The sequence below is a fragment of the Rhineura floridana genome, chromosome 5 (genome assembly GCF_030035675.1).
Source record: "Rhineura floridana isolate rRhiFlo1 chromosome 5, rRhiFlo1.hap2, whole genome shotgun sequence".
In the NCBI taxonomy this organism is placed as follows: Eukaryota; Metazoa; Chordata; class Lepidosauria; order Squamata; family Rhineuridae; genus Rhineura; species Rhineura floridana.
The window spans coordinates 70,718,217-70,740,944 of NC_084484.1; the positions used below are offsets into that span (position 1 = coordinate 70,718,217).

Genomic DNA, 22,728 nt, shown 5'->3' on the forward strand with positions numbered 1-22,728 from the left:
ATTTCCACCTTCAGCAGGGCTGGATTTGCCTCAACCCTTCTGCCTTGGAAGAGATCCAAGTTGGTCTCCCCCAGGGAGAGAGGGTCACCAGAGCACGTGGGCAATCCATCCTTCCACATCGCAGTGTCTCCCTCCTTTCTTCTACAGTTTGGACTTTGGCTAGTCACTTTCCTGGGGCTGAGCAGGAATTTTTTTTGGGGGGGGGAGCCTGGGACTCCTTTTTCCACCTACCTCACACTATAGGGCATCATTTGTTTGGCATTCGGTGCAGGCAGCTAAGGGAAAGCTAGACTTTATTTGACAGCCATTCTGAGGCATTATTGGATGAGGGGGCATGTTTGAGATCACCCATGGCCTGAGGCTTGATGGTACTTGGAGAGCCCTTTGGGCCTGGCATGTGCACCTTGGTGAATGCTGGACAGTAGGGCCTGGGTACACAGAAGAATTTTCTTCCAATCCTAGGCTGGGGAGCCAACAAATGTGGTTACTTGCAACAGGGATGTGGAGGGATACTTCCCACATACATAGTTATTTAATCCCACCTGCCTGATTATTAATAGGCTTATTAGTGCAGATTTTCTTCATGTTACATTTAAAGAAATATAACCTTTTTTGTACCAATATTGTCTTTCAAGTCTCCTTTCAGAGTGTGTTGGCAAAGAAGGGTGGTAGCAACAGAAAGCCCTCCCAGAGCTCCACAGTGTCTTCTTCCACTGGGGATGGGACTGTAGCTATTAGTCTTGGGAGTCCCTATGGCAAAATGATGAAAATACTTTGGGAGTGCTTATGTCAACCAACTCCGCTGCCATAGGCAACTGCTGGGCCCTTAAGCGACAAGGGTACAGTAAAGGCAGCAGAGGTGGGTGCTCCACGAGTACCAGAATTGGGTACTCACAGATGCTTGATCCTTTTTGGGGTTGAACCCCAGTTTGGTTGTGCATCCCTAATGACTACCCATTTCTCCAGGCTTGCTTCAAGATCTCATTGCTTCCATGTGCGCTATTTTTCTCATCTACCTACTCCAGCCCCTATGAGATCAGGTGGCCGACAACAAGTAATCCATTCTTTTTATTTTAATGGCAATAGTGATCACAATTGCTGTGGTAAGTACAAGCAGATAAAAGCCTTTAAAAATGAGGGGAAATAATATTTCACTTTAAAAGCCTGAGGATATTGACGCTGAGAGAACTTATGAGGCTTCTCATCCAATGCAAAAACCTATTCATCAAAATTGGGAACAGGGAGGGTGACATGAGAAACTTTAATTTTAGCAATTTCAATACTGTACATGACCCTAATTGTTACATGCAGTTAATCTTCTCAGGCTGAGGTTGAGTATGCATCTGTTCCTGGCAACAGACTCTTACTCCCAGAGTTGTCAGCCCCAGTGCCAAGGAGTTAAAAGCATTTAAGTAGGTTCCCCTATGTTACATAAATAGCACATGATTTCTAATTTCACACAGTTTAAATGGCCAGAAAATGCAGCCACAAGCACTTTTCCTCCCCGTTCATCAACAAGAGTTGAATTCAGGCTGCTTATGAGATCTACAGCATTTCTTTAATCCCAGTTCTGTGTCAAAAGAAGCAAATGAAAGAAATCTTTTATTTTTCCAAACAAGAAACCATTGTCCTCAACTAATTGCTATATATTTCAGTGACAATTATACCTAAGTAAATTATGAATATTTCCTAAACTTTTTATACTACCTAGGGCATGGGTTTATTCATGTCAATACACATCCCAACATGCATGTATTATTGCTATCATTTCAGGTTGTATTTAATTTCAAAATGTAATTAAGCTTTTAACAAATGATTCCAAATCCAACATTCTTTGCATTCCACAAACTCTTTCAGGCAGTATGACATACTGGATGGGGTGCTAGATGTGAACCTGGCTGCCAGGGGTTTAAATCCCAACTCCATAATCAACTCACTGGGTGGGCTTGAATAAGTCACATACTCCTAGATCCCTGTGTGTAAATAGCAACACTAGTCACTACTCTTCTCTTCAAGAGAAGAATTTTATTTAAAAAGTAAAAACGTGTTGTATATTACAATATGAGTAACAGTAACATATGCTCAGTGAATTTAATGTACAAGTCATACAAGAAAAGGAAGATTAGTGCAAACATCACAAATGGAAAAAGGTCTAAAATTAGAGGAATAAGGAAGAATATTCTAATTAATGGGCTTTTTTGAGGCAGATGTAATACAAACAGATTATCTACTAGTAGATACTAAGATGGTAAAATCCATCTTTGTAAAATGGATTTTAAGGATTCTGAGGCTGGCAAGTCAATGCAGTCAAGATGGCCATCACAAACTCATCACTGTATTATCAAGTTATCAAATCTCCCACTCCACACTCAAAGCTGTGTCCTTGGCATGATATTACATTTCTCCAAGTCAGCCACCTTAATATTAAAAGAATGAGCTTGTGTCCTCAGTGCCAGGAATCAGCCCCTAGCCAGTTGAACAGCACATCTCAAAGCATGTGAACAATAAGTATGATTTGGAATCATATGGACTACACAGGGAGCACAGTTCTGAACCACTTTAAACTTGGCTAAATCCACACTTTAGTTTTGAAATTATTCTGTTCTTCAGTCTTCCAGGTACTACAATTAAAATTTGTTCTGCTTTAATCTGCATTTTAGCCCTTCTACCTTTTTTAAGCTTTACGCTATGTAGTCAAATCCCATGCAGATAGTATTCAACAAAGGAAGTACTGAATACAAGTTGCCTCCAACTCTCTTGTATTTTCACAGAAATATATCATTCTTTATTGTGAGTTTTCCAGCTAAACATATACTCTAATTTTCTCTATAAAGAATAATGTCAAAACACAGAACTTTTCCTTCTGATGAGTCATGAGAAAGGTTTGTAGTAAGCTACAAAGGGATGTACAGAAAAAGTCTTGTGAATGGTCTCAAAACACCCTTTCCATCACTAAAAGCTACTGAAAAATATGGCAAGTTGGACAGCTAAGTCAATATCCATCCCACTGAAAAGACAGGGGACCTTGAAAATATAATATCTTAATTCAAGAGGGTACTTAAAATGTGGTTCTGTAAACTATTCCAATTTCTACACTTGCACCAAAAGGTATATTTATTCTGCAATTGCTCTCATCACAACTTCACATCAAAAAGGATTAAACTGTGAGACTAATAGAAATCCTTCTACAGTTGGGCCATAATGAACCTATCTGGGTTCAAGAGAGTTTTCCACCAACCTTCTGTTTTTTTCCAATAGACTTTCACCTGAAGCTGATCATCTTGATAAAAAGGTATTCCAACTTCAAGAAGACGAGTGGGTCTTCTTCCTTTGAAGGATGGAAGAGCATCCGTTGTTTTCCCAGTCATAGACACCTGTTCTTCTGCAAGACAAACATTGGTAAGGAATTCCCTATTTGCATAGCTGAAGGGCATTGTATTAATTACATTGAATTCACCGGATATGGCAAAATTATTCAGTAAGTGTAAGTTTTAAGAAAAATATGGGTATTTTAAAACATCCCATTAAACTACAATTCCCAGGGTTCCCTGTGGAGGGGGTATGATGTAGAGAGTTATGGTTAAAACTAATATAAATCTGCAACATAACAAATGTCCAAAGAGTTACAACTGCCTATCTCTTAAACATATGGATTACACTTTATTGACAGTTTCAATCTCAATCCTCTGACAATCATGCTCATCTTATTTGAAGCTGTGAATATTAGACAACAGCCACAACCGGGAATCACATGAAACCACTTTCAAGAGCAACTCAGCCCCGTAAGGACATAGTTGGACTTCATTCTGTGCCTAAGAACAAGAACATGGGAGTGGGTGTATGCACATTTCAGAGCACTCTGATGTTGTCTTCCAACATTTGGTCTAAGAATCCCTACAGATATAGATGAAATACACACAGATGAGACTGAATATTTACAGATCAAGCAGTACTATAATTGATTGTTAGATTTCTCCCTTTTTACAGAAATAATTAACTGAAAAGAATAAATCTAAATATTTACACAACTTTTTTCTGAGATTCATTTCCTTTCTGCTTCTTTTTCAAGCACAAGTCAGCCAAAAATACTAATGGAAGATTATGATATATATTCATAGCCAAAGTGAATTAAATGAATTGCAGTCATAATGAATTAATATTATTCAGATAGCTGAACATTCAAAGAAACACAGTATTTGACTAAGTCTTATACAGAGCCAACCAAAACAGTAGTTAGTAAAATGATAACTTGCATATACAACAGCAAACCCCAAAAATATAAATTCACTAAACTGGAATAGAGTATGTGAAAAAGAAATCAAAGGCAAAATGGACAGCAAACCTCAGATAACTACACTCCTTCCTATTTTTTGAAGAAACAAGAAATATTAGACAACCTTAAAGCAGTATTTTTAAAGTCAGCTGTAGTGACTTAACTAACACATTTTAAAGTAAAATCCTGTGTCAGCAGTTACAAAAGGTATTCCTGGTTAGCCTAATCTAGGATCAATTGCATGACAGTTTCCCATCAGCTAACTATTAAAATAAGGTTCTGTGAGGAAGGCAACCTTAGACCCAACATCACCATCACCTGCCAAGATGGCATCATCCAAGAGTTGAAATATCATTAACTATATTAGTGCCAGGACTACAAAAATTAGACCTTAGCAAGCCATGTATAGTCACTAATAGGTCAAATGATCTGCGACAGGTGCCAATCCAAAATGTAAAAATCCACTATCCAAGAACAAAAAAACAGTCAAAGATGGAGCAGATAACAAACTTTACAGAAATATAATCCATGAAGAGAGAAAGTCAAGAGAATATTAAGAGTATGTCCCAAAGCAGCTGAAGGTATGAATTTAAAACTAGCTATGATAATTGAAAGAAAGAGGTGCCCTTGAAGTGAATGTAAACTGATGAAACCATGGAATTCACATGAGGAGTTTAGGGTAACTGAACCCAGGTGGGCAAAGATTTTGTACAGTGCCAGCTGAATATGATATACAGTAGAGAACAAAACCTAACTATCAAAAAGGAAGCATGTAACAACTATTCTTTTTCTCCACCAGTTCTAACGTGTGTATGGAAACTAGAGAAGGTTCAGTGCATATAACATGTACAAAAAGAAGCTGCACTGATGGTGACAGCTTAAATGTCAAACATCTTAACCCAAAGATTTTAGCACAAAACAATTTTATTTCATATATTTAAGCTTATATTATGTCTTTCCTAAAACCCCACTTAGAGCCATAGCTAATTAGCACTGGTCCCAGTGTTTTACAGTAGAACATTTCCAATATATTGATGGGGGGACAACAGGCACATACAGGACTGAACTATCTGCCTTGTGTCACCCAGGGCCACTTTATACTTTACAGAAATGAGCATGGAGCTCTAGCAGAAGCTGTCACCATCATTCTGGGGTTTTTTGTACATGTTATGTGCACTAAACCTCTGAAACATCTCATTTGGTATAACATGTGTCCCCACAATACATGACAGCTATGTTCATGTTTTTGCTGTTTGTACATTGTGTATAATTACTATTCATCTCCTGCCTCCATGTAACATTTAAATTTATTTGTTTATTTATTTTATTAAATTTATTAGTCACCCATCTGGCTGGCTGTCCAGTCACTCTGGGCGATGTACAAAATAAAAACATACAAATACATTCAAACATTAAAAATCTCAACAATAATAATAAAACCTAACCCACCCCAAAAGCCTGCCTGAAGAGCCAGGTCTTCAAGGCCCGGCGGATGCTCATCATTGAGGGGGCATGGCTCCACAGGTACACATGCTGCAGGAATTAGAGACCAATATTGGCTCCACTGGGATATCCACAGACTGTAAAAAGATAATAATTGGTCTCAAATACTCCCATGTGTGGAGTACCTCTTAGTCCCTTCCATTAAGCTAACACAGGACAACAAAAATCTATGAGCCAGACACACAACAAGCATCATTTTTACTCTATCCAGAGATTCTTGATAGAACTCCAAGAATCTAGAAGAACCACATGGGCAGGCCCAACTGAAATTTCCCCACTGAATCAGTACTACACTATGAGAAGATTCTGACTGTGCCACATGATTAGATTGCTTTTAAAGGGTTTATGTTGCTGTACACCACCCTGATGTTTTATGAGAGAGTAATATATAAGTACTTTTGTAAGTAAATAAAATGACTAGGCTCTGCCCACATAGTTAGTCACTTAAATGCTGTCCCATCCATGTGGGTGGTGCTCCTGAATGAGCAGCAGCTCCCACATGACTGGGAGAATATCTAAAGGCACCCAATTCAGAAGAAACCAAGGATCTGTTTTTTCAGTATCTTTCAAATGCTACACTATATGCAACACTAATGTCTAAGGCATTCATTTTCAATGCACCACTGGACACCAATGGACACACCCGTCCCTGAATGAGACAAGAAGGACATTTTCAAGCTATATCGGTCAAACTGTTGTCCAAACACAGGAATGCTATGCTACAAGTCTATCTAAAGGAGCGCCTCCAGCATCATCAGCTATGCCGCCCAACAAGATCAGCCTCAAAAGACCTTCTCTCCATCCCATCAGTCAAAACAGCCAAACTGGTGAGGACTAGAGAGAGGGCTTTTTCAATTGTGGCCCCCACCCTGTGGAACTCCCTCCCAAATGATCTCCGCCATGCCCCTTCTATGATGAGTTTCCGCCGAGCATTGAAGACCTGCTCTTCAGGCAGGCTTTTGGGGTGGGCTAGATTTTATCTTCATTGTTTTTAGATTTTCAGTGTCTAGGTATTACATGCCTATGTTGTACGTCGCCCAGAGTGGCTGGACAGCCAGCCAGATGGGCGACTAATAAATTCTATACCTAAATAAATAAATGCTAATGAAGTGGGGTAGCAGAGAATAAACTACAATTCAGGCATGTAGCAAAGGTGTCATCTATGACATTTTTATACAAAGATATGCTCTTAAAGAGATGCCATGAGATTTTAGGTTTCTTTCTGAAAGCATCACTTACTGTTGTTAACAGTTGTCTGAGTAGAACTGAAGTAAAGAGACACTTTGGCACTTTTCAGGCGCACTTGACCCCAGTATGTAACTGCCTGCAGTTCCACCATGTAGTTACTGTTGGGCAGGAGACCTTCAAGAACTACATAATTCTGGGACTATAATTAAAAAGAATATATATGTACAGATCAATAAAGGATTTTCTAAAGCACGTTCACGGCAGCAATTGTGTGTTCAATCAAATGAATAGGAGATAGTAGATAAAATACTAGTGTCTTCCACACCAACTTAAATAAATTCAATAAAACAATCATTTTGCCTACTATATCCTATTAAGTGGCTTAAATAAAATTTCATAAGATTTTCTTATAGAATATGCACTGAAATCAACTCCTAAGGCATATATAAAGCATGTTAAAAGTGACTGAAATGTTTGTAATGATAAAAATAAGCAAAATATTACCATTCTGTCCAATGAATAGGTCTATTAGACTATTACACCAGACTCACAGTGCAATTCTATGCATATTTACCTGGAAGTACTTCCCCACTGTGAACGGCTGTCTTCCTCCTTGTGTATTTAGGACTGCAACCTAAATTGATTTAATAGCAGCTATCATTTTACCTATTCTGTATCTCTAAAAAACTGCCACCTGTGTTCACATGAAAAGCAGCATGGGGGTATACAAACCTTTGGACAACATGAAGTGGGGGGACAAGAATACATAGCCTGAAGTGGGGTCAAACTAGCCACAAAATTTGTTAATTAAAGCTCATTACTTTATTTATTTATTATTTTATTTATACCCCGCCCTTTCTTCCAGCAGGAGCCTAGGGCAGCAAACAGAAACACTAAAAGCACTTTAAAACATCATAAAAAGACCTTAAAATACATTAAAACAAAACAACATTAAAAACATTAAAAAAAACTTTAAAAACATCTTTTTAAAAAAGGGGTGAAAGATATTAAAAGACATATTAAAAGCAATTCTAACACAGACACAGACTTTGCCATGGTATAGGGCATAGATCAGGAGATGAGACAATCTGACTGCTGACATTAACACTATCCAACCTTTCTGCTGGGAAGAATGTTAATGGGGTGGTAGGAATCTCAGCCAACCTAAAGTGTAAACTTACAGCTGTGAGCCATTCCTGTAAAATGGATATGTGGCCTCCTGACAGCCTTGAGTTGGGCTAGGCCATAAAGTGACATTGCATGATCACATATGGCAGTGGTGGAGAACCTGTGACCCTTCAAATGTTGTTGGACTACAACTCCCATGAGCCCCAGCCATGGTCAGGGCCCGATAGGAGCTGGAGTCTAATAACATCTGAAGGGCTGCTTCAAAGGGATCATCCAGTAAGGAACAAGGAGTCCATCCCCCTTAACCCCATTATATGTGTTCCAATCCCACCAGCAACAAAAAAAACTTGTATCAGAAATGCATAATCATACAATTAAAGGGCAAACACCAAATACTGCTATTAGAAACCCTACATTTTGGCTAGTTGTGACCAAGGGTAGAATTCCTTCCTATCTCCATCAAAACAGCAGCTAATATTTGTTCATAGTAAGGCAATATGAACTCAAACTAGGGTGGGTGGATAAGAAAGTTCCTGACAATAATGCCAGAATCCTAGGCCAGGTCCCCAATATATAGCCTAGAAGCAGACCACTGGGATGAAATCACTTCAGGTGCTCTAAGGGCTTGTTGCCACAAGTTCTCTTATATTGCCAATTGGTTCTCAGGGGAGACTAAGCAACAGTGCACCGGAGTGGCCAGTCAATCAAATCCACAATTGACCACATGAGGAAGAGCCTTCTCACCTATCATTCTCATCACCACCACCACACACACACAACAATCACAATGAGATGCCACCAGTAAAGGAGGAGCCACATTTCAAGCAATCTCATATTTCATTTTTTTCCCCCAGGTGAAAAACTGATGTAAGTTCCGTTTTATTATTTTGTTACAGCTATGAATATTACAGCTATGAAACATTTACAAGTCACAAAACTGGTCATTACAATGATTCAACTAGGGGACTTACTAGGGCCATATCAAGATTTGAATCTTGAATTCATCTGTGTTCAGCAAGAATTGGGACATGCCTACATTGTCCCTTGCATTTGCTTTTCCTTTTGCCATCACTGTATAAAACTAGTTTTGTTTTTTTAAAAACGCAAATCAGTGGACTTCATCATATGGAAAATAGTTGCCAAAATGTGTTTTTTAAAGTTATTAGGGTGCTACAAGACTACAGGGTCATTATTCTGAAAGGAGAACACAAGTGGCCCTGGTTGAAATGACAATAGATATTAGCTTGTGCTATTCTATTGCTGTTTTGCTTTTTACATTGCTAACATTTGAATATAATAAATGGTAACTTACACATTGAGGCAGAGTTTTATGTACAGCAACTGTAGAAATGCCTTAATTAATTCAGTAAATTAGGATTATGCAGGAAGGGTGTTGGTGCTTGGTATACTCTTGGGCCTATATAATAAATAGCATCACCAGAAATCCACTGCAATGAATAAGCTAAAAGTTTCTAAAGGTGTGAAATAATATATTACTATTTTCCACTAAACAAACTAAATATGCTATTTGTTAATAGGCTTCTTTAAAAAAAATTCATTTGTTCCCCTTTTATTATGGCTAACATCTGAGTATTCTAGCTGTTTCTTTTTAAGAAGCTACCTAAGTCAAGGTTAACAAGGAATCAACAGCGGTGTGTTTTAAAAAACACATACCACATTCCTTTTAAAAAAAATTCATTTAATTACCCCATTTGTGCTCTTCCTTCTCTTCTTTTTAGCTGGGACAAGAGACTTGCTGTTGACTGTCCAGCTCCAGAAGACTTTGTAGTGATGGACTGGGATGTCAGGTTCCTCTGGGAGATCCCAAATAATCTTTACACTTACACTTCCATCACTGCTCACTGTAGAGTTGGCCATTCGAAGATTAGATGGGGCAGGTGGAGCTGATGGGTCTGGTGTGGGGGGAAAGTAAAGATGGCAATTTGTGTATTATTGTACATATTTAAACATCCAAATGTATAAATCAAGCTGAGTTTCCAGTAGAACAATCTGCTTTTTTGCTGCTACAGATGCACGTGCTATATTGATATGAACTAAAAACTCAATGAAATATTAATAAAAAAGAAAGTTAACACACATAATATGAGTATTTACAAAAACTGAACTATAGCTCCTCTATAATTAAGTCAATATATAAATGATGAAGTCAATAATCGAGAGAAATCCATCATTGCCAAAGAAACCCACAATCATAATGGAGAACATTCTATAAATTTTGCCAATTTTTTCTAAGATGCCAGATTTGCCCATTTGCAGAATACACACTTTAACTGTAAGCCCAAAACTTACATTCCAAAGATCGCTTTTTAAATACCTGGAAGGACCTTTATTTTCTGATTTGTTTTAAAATACTTAAATGACTGAAAAACCACTGTTGTTGACTATATCATATTTTCCAGGAAACATCCCTGGATGTGATGTTTCATAAAAGAATGGATATAATATAATCCTGAGTCAAGTAGAAATACTAATACATCTCTTGCCAAAAAGATAATCACGTTTGGATAGTTCCATAAGAAGTGTGTTAAAGACCTTTAGCAGAACTACAACGAATACCTTTCTGTGCAAGTAACCTTTTTACATTTTAGTCATACTACATCCAATATGCACAAACGTATCTTCTACTGTGTGAGCCAAAGTCAATAATTGACTAAGCAAAATATGTCCAATAATTTATCTACATTTCGCTTAGTACAGCTAAAAGAAACTGCTCAACTGCTGTTCAGAAATGTGAATACTGTATCATTACAATATTCAGTTTTGAGCAACGTCAGTGTAACAAATGCAGAATTTCAGACCATCTGGACCAAAGTTTCGCACATATCATTTAGAGATCACAGTTAAAATTTAAAGAACTGAGAAAGAACTTGAATAGATCATTTATGAGATCCTGCAAAACAGGAACAGCTAACCTTTTAAAGTTCAAGGGCTGCATTTCCTGTTGATGAGGGGAAGAGAATGGGGTGGCAAGCAAGTAACTGCTGGTAAGCAGCTTATGCGGTAGCCTCAGTGGGAGGAAATAAGTGGACTAGGCAGGGCTGTGACTTTGATCCAGGCTGATAAGTGACCAAGGCAAGACAGTGGTGGTGGCCTGGGCAGGTAAGAGGCCGGTAAGGTTTCTGAGTGGCTGTGGGTGGAGATTTTACAGAGGAAGCATGCACACACAGAGGGCACACACATACTTCCAGAGTTGGCTTCCCACAACCAACTTTCAGTCCTTGATCAATGAGCTCCTTGATTAATTTGTTGGACCTTTCTAGAGAGGGAGCTGCTCAGAGGTCCAACAAGTTCTTCAAGGGGCTGAGATGACTTACTTGCCTTCATTATGTCTCCCAGGTACCTCCCAATAGCTCCCAAAAGTGCTCAGTGGAAGAAGGAAAGGAAGGACAGGCAATACAGCAGTGACTCCCAAACACAGTGGGATTCCTCCTAACATTTATCTCTGTGCAACCCTCAGATTAGCATCAAATTAGCCTAGTAATGCTAAGTATTTGCAGCACATCTTGCAAAGCAATTTTCATTGCCATCACTGCTGGAGAATCCACCACAGCAAAGCAAACCAGACTTGTAGGGGTCATGAGGGGACAAAAAGGGGCTTTGGGGCACCTACCCAACCTGTAGGGATTTGCTACCCCTGCTGTAAAAAAAAAAGTCTACACCGGCCTCATTAATAAGAGACCTATCTGCCTTTTTCAGATAACATGAAGTTAATGTCATCTTACAACTTGATAAAAATTTCAACTACACTTATTTAGGATAGTTATCAATTGGACTGTGCCTTCTCAATGCTTAAGGAATGCCCAATGACAGAATCTCAGAGTCAGAAAATTAAATCCCCCAGACTGAACTGGCAATTGTAAGTTAGCATATGATATAAGAGCTCTGCCTTTAGAGCTCCACAAAAATGCTGAAAATCTGATCCCCTGCAATAATAAGTATTTATTCGGGATTATCCCTAAAGTTTCTATATTTCTTAGTATTAACCTGCACTAAACATAGCACAGACCTGGACTTCATACCCGCATGACATCATTGGTAGATATCACACATGCTCTCACACACTTGATACTATTGCAACATCTGAACAACAAATGGCTTTAAGATGCAATCCTATATTTGAGAATAAGTCCCATGGAACTCAAAAGTAGACACTTCTGAGTAGACACATATAATAGGATTGCACTGCGATTGACAGAACTCATTGCAATTGAGCTGTGAGGAAAGACCACAGGCCAAGTATGTCACACTGAGATATTGCAGAAGTATTTTGGAAACCACATTTCATCTTGAATGCTATATTCTCTATGACATATTCAATATATAGCAAATGCATCTGTTTTGAAAACACTAAAAGAACTCAAATTGTCTACTGCTAATTTCTTTAGCATTTAGGTTAAATGAATAGCATGGAGCGATATTAGCATACACTCTGGTATTTTTACATTTCAGTGAAATATGCTAGAAGAAAAAATGCTACAGTACACAACAGAGGAAAATGTATATGAGAGATGTGAACATTTAAAAACCAGTTCAATGACAAGGAATCCTGGGAATTTTATTTTATGACGGTGCTGAGCATTCTCCAGCTTTTCCTCCTTTTGTAACTTTAAAACACAGAATAACACTGGCCTAAAAGCAATGTGTAAAAATTGTATTAAAATTAGAGTCATGGTAAAAGGAGAGTGTCATATTGTTTAAAAACATATTTGTTGGAATAAAATACTTGATAATCATGATGATATATTATTATTTAAGTATTTATATCCCACCTTCATATGATGAATCTTAGGGTGACTTTCAAATAAAAATATGTGCCAGCAAATTAAAAACAATCCTAAACAATAAAAAACAAACAAACAGCAGAATGATAAAACAAACTCTGTATAATTCACATAATGTAGGTGTCTCTGTTGGGATACACCCTTCTGTGCAAGCTATAACTTTTGCTGGGTTGCTAGGTCATGTGAGTGGGTTGAACAGAGTTTGGAATAGGAGTAAGTCTCCTCCTGCCCTGTCCCACCATGCCCCTTTTTCAGGATTTAGCCTGGCCTCAGCTGAGACCCAGCTGAGCTGGCTAAGTCAGGACGGAGCACTTAGGCCAGCTAAAGATGGAATCCACGAATTTGCTGCCATCCCCTACCAACATGGAGAAGGAAAAGGCAGGGCAAACGATGCTGCAGAGGCCTCAGCAACAGCCTTCCCAGCAGCGCCAGACCACGGAGGAAGAAGAGGAGCAGGAAGACGAGGTACCACACTGCAGGGAAAGCGACAGGCTGCAGGCTTCAGTGGGCAAATATCCACTTAATTCCAACACACACACATTCAGAATTAAGCAGATATTTACCCATCCTGGCCTGCAGCTTGTCCCTTTCCCACAATGTGGCACCTCATCTTCTTGTTCCTCCTAAGTGGCCTGACCCTGCTCAATGAGGCTGTTGCTAAAGTCTCAGCTATATCATTCGGCCTGGGGGCCCTCCTCTCCTGCCTTCTCCTTCTCCATGGGGGTAAGGGGCAGGGTGAATTTGCAGTGGGCGGATCTCATCCCGAATGCCAGCTCATCTCCAGGTGAGCTCAGATTAGTGACTTCAGCTGGCTGAGCCCCAGCTTAGCCCAGGCTCAGTCAGAAATCTGTCTATTCCAAACGCCACTCATCCCAGCAGATCTTTGGTTTGGACTGCTCCCTAATGCTGCATCTGGCAGCTGCTGCCTTTTTAAAAAATTGTTCCTTTCACCTGTTAGGTTGGATATATAAGGTGACACATGAACTGGCAGATTACTAAATTACAGAAGTTATTAAAAAGAGAATTTGAAATGAACAGTGTCTCAAAGTGTAACCCAAAGAAACGCCAATTCAAGCCAGAAGTAAAGCTAGATGTATTTAATTGGACATTTAAAAAACAGGAGACATTGACATTTGCTCATTTAATGCACCATTCACTTACTTTATTTTGTACTGGTAAATAAGATGCTAAATGAGCTGTCCATGGCCAGACACAGTAAGTTCATTAGATAAACTCCAATATAAATGAACTCACTGAAAAAAATATCTCATTTATGATATACAAACTGACACAACTGCTATTAAGGAAAACAGGACTTCCTATTTAAAGATTAGCAGGTATGAAATAATTATCATGAGGAGAAAATGGAATTGTATGTGTTCCCATTTTAACACATCCAACTCAAAGTCCTTCTGGGTTATAAACACAGCAAGTGACTTTATTAAATTTCTGAGCAATGTAAAAATTGCTTCCATGATACAAAAAAAAATGCTGATCTCTCCATAGATTCTCAAAACAGTTTGCCTGTCTTAAGAGCATATACTTTTCCCCCCCCTCAGGCAAACAGTTAAAATCTTATTTGTCAAAATTTTAATTCCTTCACATAGCTGTTTCCTCTTTCAAACAGAGCTGGCCCAAGACATTTTGCAGCTTTAAGAAGACTGAATGGCACCTTCCCCATGCTAGGGTCAACACTTTAAATCGTTTTGCCACACCATTAGACATTAACTCCTGCCTTCATTGATCCCAATCCCATGCCTTACTGTAGGGCAGGACCAGCTCCGCTATATATGTGTGTGTGCGTATGCACCCATGTGTGTACATTTAATGCAACTAATCCACTTTTTCCATCGAGCCATCTACTCCGTGTTTGTTAAAAGCCTGTCTCACAAAAAGGCCCCATTCTGTGTCACAAAACAGTTGTACAGACTATGTAAAACTGAATGACCCAAGAGAAATCCTTAGCAACCCTTACACAAAAGTCAGTGTAGTGACTGTAATCTAAGTATTGCAGTCCTTTGATCTCACAACCCAAGCATGCAGCACCTGTATAGATTTGACATTAAGAGTAAACTAGAGAGAAGCTGGAGGTAAAGAAAAAGATATTTCTTATGTTTAGGAAAGAGTAGAGAGAGACAATCTTTGTCTTATCTCTAGTTTCCTCTCATTTGTCCGCACTTCTGCTGAAGGGCAGGGCTGGATTATCCATTAGGCTTATTAGGCTGAAGCCTAGGGGCCCGGAGCTCTTGGGGGCCCACGATCCGCGGAAGCAGGACAGGAGCCGCGGATTGTGGGACAAGAGCTTCTGAACCACCCGCAATCCCCCCGCTTCACTTACCTTTTTCTCCGCTTTTTTTTGCTGTTTGCCATCAATCAAGATGGCGGCAGAGGCTTCAGCCTCTTAGGGAAACTTCAGCCGCCATCTTGATTGATGGCAAACCTGCGCGCGCAGCCGCAAAAAAGCAGAAAGGTAGGTGAAGCGGGGGGGATGGGATGGGACGGCAGGAGGCTCAGAATCAGCCTAGGGGCCCTCCTCAGTTTAATCCAGCCCTGCTGAAGGGAAAACCAGGTTTATGCCTTTTCACTTTCCCAGCACATGCTGTTTTGTTTTCCTCTCCTCACAGCCTGCAGAAAACATAGAGGGAAGGTAAGCAAGGCAAGGCATAGAATAACTTATGGTATAGCCAAGACCATGCTCACCACTAGGAAAGGGCTCCCACATTGACAAGGAGTTAACTGATCTGGCAAGAGCAGCATGCTTGGCATTTCACTCATGCCATTTATTCAAAAGGGTGTAAATCTCTGAGAATAGTGTTGCATACACTCAATATTTGTGCCAATGTATATGACAATACTGCTGACTCTGAATTAGAGTCTGTCTAGGATAGTTGATGGTAGACCCAATCCTCCCTAACACCTGTGTAACCAATCTTACAGTTTTGGCTTTCAAAAAATAATGCATCAGTTTTCAGTTCATAATCTGCCCTTTTAATTGCCATCTCTATACTCAATATGTATGGACATATTTGTATGTGGTAAAGGACTGGCATTACAGCGTGAAAAGCATTATAGTGTGAACGCAGCACAATTTGTGTTTGCGTGCTGCTGTTGCATTTTACATGAGGTTATAGTTTTGAAGCTATTTAGCATACCTATATGAAGGAATTAAAATGAATCTATTTGGGTGTTCACAGATGGATATGGATATTTGTGTTTTGCAATTCAGTTCTTGGTGGTCAGTTATGTAGCTAAGGCAAACAATAAACACATGGGTTTTGGTTTAGCTCACAGATGTATCCTTGTGAATAAGCTTTGGACTAAATAATGTGACAGACACATCACCTCTCACTTCCAGAAAGCAATAACCTCTGAGTCAAGATTAACATCATACTTGCAAAACACTGCAAATACAGCATTTGGCCAACAAATACACAACAAACTATGTTAATGCAGTATTTGTTCTGTCCTTAATCAGGAAGACTAACTGCAGTTTAAAAGCAGGATTCCAGGTCATTTTTCAACCTACATTTTGATAAGAATTCCACTAAGTCCATGGACCTTTGCCCTCAGACAGAAGGCTTAGGGCAGTGGGGTTTGCAAATTAAAGTTGATTCAACCTAGACAAAGAAGATATTTTCCAAAAGCGAAGCCAAACTCTGCCCACACAGTTTTGACCAGAGCCTATGGGTTAGTTTTATTTTTTATTAAAGAACAGAATTTGACTACCAATTATGTACCAAAAATGTAAGTGGGAAACAGGTCCTGACCCAACATTTTACTATTGGGATGTCTCTTGACATAAATTTGAAGATTTATGTTTTGTAGCCACAATAAGATATAGTACACAAACCAGTGGATCCAGTTGGGGTGGGGATGGAATGATCTCTGCACTAATATGTGCAGACATGCAAAGTGCTTTAGTCCATGCTAGTCCTCTAGTTGATACAATTGACAGAGAGCGTTGTGCAGACTAAGCAGCCTACACGGACAAATGAATGTAGTCAAAGAGAGGGTAACCCAATCCAGAGGCTTTTTGCACTCCCACCTGTGTTCTACAGTGCCCAATAAGCAGGAGAAAGTCAGCTGGTAATGTCTCAAAAGGCCACAATTATGTTTGAGGTGGCCCACCTAGAGGTAATGAAGCAATGTTACCCCATCTGATTGGATGCGTGCAGCTTCTAGTTTAGTTTGCTTGCAAAACTTCCTTGCAATACTTTCTCCACAACGGCTTGACAGAGCTCTGGCAAGTTGTCTTAGTTCAATTTAAATCCTCAGTACAGGTGATAGGTGAGAAGGCAGAGAGGATATGGTAGATTTGACATCCAAAGACTATACTGTTGACCAGATGTAGGGTCTTAACATGCATTAGCAGGCAGGTGGAAGAAGAAAAATGATATAAAGCAAAGTCACCTCTGCTTCCTGGCCCAGGCTGCTCTGAGAATCCATGACCTGCCTGAGGCCACTAAAATTACCATTGAAAATGTATCACATCTGGATGTGTTGCATACTTAACTGGTGAGAGGAAAGAAAGAGAATAAACGAATTCACTTCACAATGTACGTCATGGGGGGAGTACATGAGGAACTGGAAAACTCATTTTCAACTGTATATGTGACTGCAGATTTAGCTATAATTCAAAATCCTTTTACCCATTAGATGAGAGTGTTTTTCCCTTCTAATTTAAAGTGGGATCAGCCACTGCTCTTTTTTTAAAAAAAATGTAACTCTTTAAAGGACCACTGAACTTGAACCACAGACAAGTTTCCAATTATTAAACAGCTTCATGGGATATGCAGCAGACATAGCATTTGCCCATTGGAATTGGCACATATAAACCAGCTGTACAATATAACAATATTAGCCCTGGAAGAGCAAAAGAGAGTTTTACTGCTACAAGTGGGTGTCTGTTCTGGTTCTACAAAGACTCTGTGTATGCATGAAATCATAATATCGCATGGGCACTAATGTCCTGTGAAAACAATGCTGCCCACTTCCTTACTCTTGATTTTGTGGACAGTGTTAACATCATTCATCTTAAGGAAGAAAATCTGTATTTTAAAAGGTGGTTGTTTCCAAATGTTTCACAAGAATACTTACTTTGTTAGTCAATAGAACATAATTTTGGTTCCACTACTATGATTATGACATTGCCTAGGTGTTGGGTATAGTGCAGAGAAAACTAAACAGATTTAAGGTCACATTCAGTATTACAACTAATCTGCAGGTATGTACCCAACTTTCAGCAATGTGAGTCCTTGTCTTATTTGCCAAACTGCAAAACACGTGTCAAAAATTCATGCCTGACTGCTCTGATGAGATGGCTTTTTTGACATCTCCACCACCTTTTTTACTCGCATCTGTACTTGAGTTTAAAAAGCCATGTAGACAAATTGTGCTATCACAACTAGCATTGAAGCACACTTAATTTTCTCTTCATTCTACCCATTCTGGCACAAATGCTGTATTCCCACATTTATTTCAAGATAGTTGAAAGCTTCTCGCAAAAGACTAAAGGCAATTCACTAGATGTGAAAGGGGGGCACACACCGTATGCCACTCTGACCTCTTTGAAAGATGTTTGGGGTTTAAAAAATCTGATTGACAGGTATAGATAAGCTCTACAAGTTGCATCAGCTGTTAAGGAGATGTCACCTCCTCCTCGACTCAGCTGAAATGGTATGAAGAGATGGTTATTAACTGAAGGTATAGACACAACTGCCTTGATCCAATCATCAAAACTCATGTAGTTTCAGATATAACCTAAAACATTATGCACTAGATAAAGATCACATCCAAGATGTGCTCAAAAGCTAACCATGTGGTATGCAACATATTTCACTGAACAAGAAACAGATGCAAATAAATCCATATGGAGCCCCATATAGATACTGTTAACCTCTTGTACAGCAGAACGTTCACTGCCTTCCGCTGCTCCTATGGTTCTCTGGATAAGAGCAGTGGGGTACTACCCAGAAATTTAAGCATACTTAAATCTAATTAAGTTCAGTCAATGGGGCTTAGGTATATAATTAACAGATTAAGCCCCAATGACTGCAATGGGAGGTTAAGGCCATAAAATACAGCTTTAGCAAAATGTGTATTGCATACTAGTATTGCATAAAAATAATTGTAAAGATTTTAAACCACTTAACCATATGGTATAGAAAACTACTTAACTGCTAAGATTTCACTTTATTTAAATTTGCCAATTTCACCACCTATGATGAAAAAATGCCAAGTGTTTCAGGGTCAATGAAAAATCTGTCAGGATAAAATGTATGAAAAATTAGGTTGGCTTTAATTAAATTAATTCATAAACAGCCTACATGCTACACATGTTTGTGTCTCATTTTAAAAAACTACAACATACTTCTTTTCATAGTATATATGAAAATGTAATAGTTCTGTTCTGCAATAAACACCAACACACGCTGGTAACCTACATGGAACTGTTTGTGTATGAGAATTAAACACTGTGTTGCTGACACACAATAGTACTGATAGTTTATGCCTGTCAATTGTCATTAAAATCAGCTATATCATTTATTACAAAATTAAACAAAAAGTGAACTAAGACACAACCCTGTTTCAGTCTCCTGTTTGTTGAGCTATAAGTTGTCATTGAACCAGTAAAACAGGTTCTTGCCCTCAAATTGATATCAGTCTATAAAGTCTTTGTTGGTAGCAACAAGCTTATGCCATAGTCTCTCTCTGTCAATCTAATTAAATATAACCCCTGTAGATGTAAACGCTGTATTTCACAACTAGCTATCATAACATATACAGTGCTGTGAAAAAGTATTTACTCCTTCTTTGATTTTCTGCACTGTTGCATATTTTTGGCACTGAATGTTACCAGATCTTGAATCAAAATATAATAGTAGAAAAAAGGGAAGCTGAGTGAACAAACACAAAATCTTGATACTTATTTCATTTATTTATTAAAGAAAGTTAGGTAACATCCAATGCCCCGTGTGAAAAAGTAATTGCCCCCCTATGAACTCAAGCCAATTACGGGATTATTAGGGCCAGGTGTTTGAATACCTTGGAAAACAATCAGGCCTGATTTGGGCCAGCCCTGCCCAATCTGACTAACCTTGGCCCTTGCCATCAGATTGAAGTTGCCAGCACACAGATTCCAAAGCCACATTGTGCCACAATCAAAAGAAATTCCTGAACACCTCTGGAAAATAGTTGTTGATGCATATCAGTCTGGAAAGGGTTACAAAGCCATTTCTAAGGCTCCACCAAACCACAGTCAGAGCCATATTGACCAAATGGAGAAGGTTTGGAACAGCAGGAGTGGCCGTCCTGCCAAAATCCCTCCAAGAGCAAGGCATAAAATCATCCAAGAAGTCATGAAGGACCCCAGAACAACATCCACGGATCTGCAGGCCTCTCTCGCCTCAGCCAAGGTCAGCGTTCATGACTCTACCATCAGAAAGACACTGTGCAAACATGGGATTCATGGCAGATTAGCAAGGCGGAAACCACTGCTCGCTAAGAAGAAAATGAATGCTTGTCTAGAGTTTGCCAAAAAGCACCTGGATGATCCTCAAGAGTTCTGGAACAACGTCCTATGCAGAGATGAGTCAGATGGAACTTTTTGGGTGATATGGGCCCCGTTATGTCTGGCGAAAACCAAACACTGCATTTCACATGAAGAACCTCATACCAACAGTCAAGCATGGTGGTGGCAGAGTCATGGTTTGGGGATGCTTTGCTGCATCAGGACCTGGACGACTTGCCATCATTGAAGGAAGCATGAATTCTGCTTTGTATCAGAGAATTCTACAGGAGAATGTCAGGCCATCTGTCCGTCAGCTGAAGCTGAAGCACAGCTGGGTCATGCAGCAAGACAATGATCCGAAACACACAAGCAAGTCTACATCAGAATGTTTGAGAAACAAGAAATTTAAAGTTTTGGAATGGCCTAGTCAAAGTCCAGACCTAAATCCCACTGAGATGTTGTGGCAGGACCTGCAAGGAGCAGTTCATGCTTGAAAACCTACTAATGTCACTGAGTTAAAACAGTTCTGCATGGAGGAGTGGGCCAAAAGTCCACCACAGAGCTGTGAGAGACTGATCAGGAACTCCAGGAAGTGTTAGGTTGCAGTTATTGCTGCTAAAGTGGCGTAACCAGGCTTGAGTCTAAGGGAGCAATTACTTTTTCACAGGGGGCTTTGGGTGTTGCTTAATTTTCTTTAATAAATACATGAAATAAGTGTCAAAATTTTGTGTTGTTTGTTCACTCAGGTTCCCTTTTCTCTAATATTAGGTTTTAGTTCAAGATCTGACAACATTCAGTGACAAAAATATGCAACAATGCAGAAAATCAGACAGGGGCAAATACTTTTTCACGGCACTGTACATGAATGAGATGAGCAAATACAAAGCAATTGTTAGTTGTAGAGTCCACATTGCTTTTCATCAAAGATGTTATTTAGCAACCAGTACTCCAGATTACATAACATGTATTTAGGATACGAACCCTAAACAGAGCATTCAGATTTATTAAATCCAAATTAAATATGAATAGGGTCTTTCATTTTTGTTTTGGATTAAACAAACCGTGCAAGCATTATTGCTTTTGGTATTCTGAATTGATACTTCAGCATATTTATTCTTGTTAAGGTGCATGAACAAATAAATTGGGTTGGATTCAACATAGCCCTAAGTTGAACTTTCCATCACTGCAAGGATTTTTTGTGTGTGCAATGGAACGTTCTTCCCATCTCCTCCCCCTGCACATCCCCTAAATTTATTTTGTGGTTTCCCCCAATCCTCCAAAGCAGTTTTGGTGACATCATGGGGTGTACACATGAGGGGAGGGGAGGAAGGAAGCCTCTTGTATTAGCTGAAGTCATTTCACTAGCTCAAGGATTTAGTTGAATATTACCCATTAACTAGCTTTAATAAGTCTTATTTTAAAAAAGACAAATTTTCAAAATCTTACCAAGTTTTTCATTTGTCTGGGACCATTTTAAAAAGAAAAGATAGTCATGAAAACTACAGGGTAACATCAAACTTTGCTAACAGTGCAGGGCTTTATTATTATCCTTCACCTAAATTATATCCTGGCTAAGGGTGGCAGGAAGGGATTCTGTTCATTTGTACTGTGCCCTGTTCTTTGGCAACAGAGCCTGCTAACACCATAGGAATTACAAACCTATTAACATTTCCTAGTATCTGTTCACAGGTTCTCACATAATTTAATAATATGATTTTCACTATGAACAGAAATCAACTATGGAACAACAGGTTGATGTTTTCAGATTTTTTAAAAATCATTTTGCAGTTGTGACACAGGAAATATATAATTAGGACTCTCTTTGAATAGTTTTGGCACTAATGTTTTGAAAACACATATAAACAAAATTAATATATTAATATAATATATATAATATATATACCATGACCCCCTCCGCTTTAAGGTCTTCATAATTTCACACCATATAAAAAAGTAAAAAAATAAGAATAACTGATTGCCATATTTGATTTTTTTTAAAAAAAAGTTTAAGAGTTTACAATAAATTGTTTTTTAAAGGTTAAATTTTAAGAAGGTAATTTATTTATTATTATTTATTTATTACATTTATATACAGCCCCATAGCTGAAGCTCTCTGGGCAGTTTACAACAATTAAAAACATTAAAACCAAATCTATAAATTTAAAAAAAACATTGTTTAAAAAGCAATTTAAAAACATATGCTAAAATGCCTGGGAGAAGAGGAAAGTCTTGACCTGGCGCCGAAAATATAACAGGGTTGGCACCAGGCGCACCTCGTCAAGAAAATCATTCCATAATTTGGGGGCCACCACTGAGAAGGCCCT

The 22,728-nt window shown here is 38.9% G+C and overlaps 1 protein-coding gene across 1 annotated transcript in view; it reads right to left on the reverse strand.

Annotated features, from left to right (window-relative positions):
- ANOS1 (anosmin 1) overlaps nt 1–22,728 on the reverse strand; it is a 133,327-nt gene that overhangs the window by 24,422 nt on the left and 86,177 nt on the right. The window contains exons 7-9 of the mRNA XM_061627073.1: nt 9,800–10,005; nt 7,016–7,163; nt 3,239–3,382 (exon numbers count right to left, since the gene is read on the reverse strand). Of these exons, the coding sequence (XP_061483057.1) occupies nt 3,239–3,382; nt 7,016–7,163; nt 9,800–10,005 (498 nt within the window). The remainder of the gene's footprint in view (nt 1–3,238; nt 3,383–7,015; nt 7,164–9,799; nt 10,006–22,728) is intronic.